Source organism: Entamoeba invadens (genome assembly GCF_000330505.1).
Source record: "Entamoeba invadens IP1 unplaced genomic scaffold scaff_1105074725409, whole genome shotgun sequence".
In the NCBI taxonomy this organism is placed as follows: Eukaryota; Evosea; order Mastigamoebida; family Endamoebidae; genus Entamoeba; species Entamoeba invadens.
Genome location: NW_004440424.1, coordinates 1 through 3,657, shown reverse-complemented (window position 1 = coordinate 3,657; position 3,657 = coordinate 1). Strand labels below are relative to the sequence as shown.

The following is a 3,657-nucleotide window of genomic DNA, read 5'->3' as shown; positions in this document are numbered from 1 at the left end:
TAGTAGTTGACAACTTGCGCAGGTTGATGGACATGTACGACATTCTCCGGCATAAAGATAATACCCATAAGAGCACTTTGTACAATATCTTGATGTAGTATAACAAGACACACACTGGTACATATTACCACACGAGTAACAATACCTACCATATGGGTAATACCCATATTTACATTGTGTGCACGTATTTGCGTCACTACAATAAACACAATTGGAATCTAAAGCGGAACACGCAGTGCATATCACACCTTTGGTATATATTGGAGTGAGATAAAAGCCCGAATTACACCGATAGCACACACCAGTAGTTGTGCTGTACTGGCATTCATAACTCGCACAATCTTTTGGACAACAAGTCAACCCATATATGTATGCTCTGTCATCACATACAAAAAATGACGATTTTGCGTTTGATTTTTTACAAAAGACGCCATTTGTCCGAGTTGTTAAAGTATAATTTTGTGAACACTTTTGACACACATTTTGAACACAAATTTCACAATCAGTTGTTGGTCCACAAATATTATTGTTAGTACTATTGGAAATTAATTTATTAACAAAAACGGTTTTTTCGGTGACGTTTTCATATTTCAAGCTCAATTTTGGAAAATGTAGTAAAGTGTTATTCAGTTTAAAAACAATTTCTTCGACATGTTGTTCAACATCAATTTGAAGTTCTGTGACAACGTCACACTGAACACTAAAAGACAGCCGATTCTTTAAAATTAGAACGCCTCCAATGTCATCAACAAAACGTGTTTGGCATGTCAGAGGATGGGATTGAAAACACTGGACAGTTCCATTTTCACTTGAACACCACGTCAACGAATAGCTTTGAAAGCAACAGAAAAACAACAGCAGCCCAACACAAGCCATTTTGATTTTTGTGTTTTTTTAGTCGAAAAAAACATTTCAATAATTTCCAAAGAAAAGTTTGAGTTACAAATTTATCTTGACATTATTATTAAAAAATAATTTATAATATCTAACTCACAAAAATACAAATATAGATCAAGTCAAACACTAATCAAGTAATAATAACTTGAGTTCACTGATAATAGTTCTTTATAAATTATATATTTAAGTTGGTTCTATGTAAATTAAACAAATTTACATGTTTTTTGTTTTATTTTTCGGGATTTTTTTTAATTTCCCAAAAACGCGGTTTTAATTTATTCTCTTTTAGATGAAAAACAATTCCTTTTGTGTTTTTGAGTTTTGGCATGTTAAAGATCTTTCATATTAAGGAAGGAAAAATAACTTTACAGTCAAGATAAAAAGGCGGATGCTAATCTAAATATAAATTTATTTAATATTATTAATAATAAATAATTAATATAAATTTATTTTGGTTTTTCATTTTATTTATTTTTTGATTAATAATTTATATTAAAATTAATAGTAATTTTATTGTTTTTCAATTGAAATTAACCAATAGTTACGAGCATACTCCTTTTCCGAGCATTTTCATATTTCCTCCTACTGTATCTGAACCATAAAATAGGGACCAAACTAAATTAAGCTTTTTTTCAAAACTTTATATTAATATTTTATAAAGAAATAGCACCATATAAACGGGGTTTAAAGAAAAAAATATATTTTTCAAGAACTAGAACTATATAAATAAACAATATTTTTAAATATATTAGAAAAAACGATAAAATACAAAAAATGTTAATTAATCAATATGGCTGTCAACATTGTTAATACCTATTTGATTTAAAATAATATTATTAATTTGTATTGATTTAATTAATTTTTTCAAAAATTATTGGTTGTTATCAATAATGTGCTTATTGTCAAATTGTTAACAAATTTACTAATTACTTTTTTTCGAATTACATTTAACTGAATCAAAGAGACTCGTCAAATCAAACAAATTAACAGAGATAACTACATTATATTTAGGAAGGAGGAACTGGAAAAAATAATAAAAATTATAGGATTTGAATTTTCATCCACTTTTTTTTATTATGAAAAAATCAAATGTTGATTAAATATGATTAAAAATAAATTTAACTATTTAATGTTAATTATATTTTATCAATATTATAATATAATAATTTTTGACAAAAAACAATTATAACCAAACTAACTTAACCAAATTGATAAGATCAATAAAGGATTCCGACTTCAATAAAGAACACGTCTTTGGACACTCAGAATGGTAATTAAAAAATACCTGTCTAAACAATGAAACCGATTGTTTGGACACTTTTGTTTATGTAAAAAGAACTGAATTCAGATGCATTACTTGCTCTCATAGAGTATTTAATGTTTGGTGTTGTTATGTACACTTCCGCGCAATATGTATCAATTGTAAAGATAAAAATAAGTGTGGTTTTGATTATTTGTTGATTTTATTTTTTTGTATAAAAAGAAATAATAAATAGTATTTTCCAGTTGGTCCCAACGGGAGGGGATAGAAAATAAGTGGATTTGAATCAGCGTTCTAAGGTTAATGTCTAAACTTTAATAAACAGGTTAAATGAATTGTTGTGTTTCTGATGAAATTTGTTAAACATAAAAAGTATTCAACAAAATAAATTTAATTATTTACTTAAAATAAATTGTTCTCATAAAGCCCATATTATACAGTATATTCCGGGTTTAATTCACTTAAAATATTTTTAAATTATCGGGTTTAACACTTAACACGTTTACGTTTTTAAAGACATTTCAAAACAACTAATTTTTGTTATATACCAATCGAATTATTTTGCCTTTTTGATTTGTAACACAAAACACTTTTTAATCAATACTCATCTTGAAATTATTAATTAAAGTATAAGCACATAAAAATTAAAAAAAAATCAAGGAAAGTTTGTCGATTGTAACACTGTTATGTTCAAATGTTCAACTGACCTTCTATTTTCGACTTGCAGTTTTGTGTCATTTACGCGCTCGTTTCCGTGGCCGAGCTTAAAGAATAATAAAATTAAACAAAATGTATTATACGAAAAGACAAAGTTGATGTGTAATGCTTGCAAGGAGCGTCGTTGCTAAAACATGTGTTCTCTATGTCAAGTGTCGTGGAAATGTGCGCGTAAACGACACAAAACGACGATTAATAAGTTATGTATTAATTCACGACGTACTCTCGGATTTAAAAAAGTCAAGAAATGAATTGATTCATAAATCTTAGTTGTTTTTGTTATGATGTCTTATTATATTTTACTAAGATCGTTGCAAAAAAATGTCGTCAGGAATGCGAACGGTTATTTCAACTATTATTTCAAAAAAAAACAAATTTTTTTTTGTTTTTTTTGCAAAACTTAAATTTTTTCACAGCAAAAGATTTTTTATAAAATAAAAAATAAATGGAACGCGAACGTGTTAACTGGCCGAAAACCAATTATTTATTAGAATAATAACAATATCAAAAAATGCCTTCTTTAAAAAAGTCGTTAAAAAAGACCAAAAACCCCTTCTTGGCCGAAAAACCGAAAAATGACTCAAAACTTAGTCAAAAATAATAAAAATGAGGACTCAATTACCTAAGATTTGTTTTTGAGGTTAAAAATAGCAACACATCTTTTTAAAAAAACACAGTCAAACTTTTCAAAAGCAAGAATGTATGGTAATTTTTGTTCTCTCAAGAACGGGAATTTTCGCCAATTAAACATCAAAACTTTTTATATAAAAAACTTGAATTTT

At 27.1% G+C, this 3,657-nt stretch overlaps 1 protein-coding gene across 1 annotated transcript; it reads right to left on the bottom strand.

The window, feature by feature from the left end:
• Positions 1-14: 14 nt before the first annotated feature.
• Positions 15-876, bottom strand: EIN_214790 (hypothetical protein; the record flags this gene model as incomplete). The annotated part of the gene is made up of 2 exons (XM_004257069.1): positions 15-88; positions 114-876. Coding segments are annotated over 2 exons (837 nt in total), but the record flags the coding sequence as incomplete, so codon positions are not given.
• Positions 877-3,657: the final 2,781 nt, after the last annotated feature.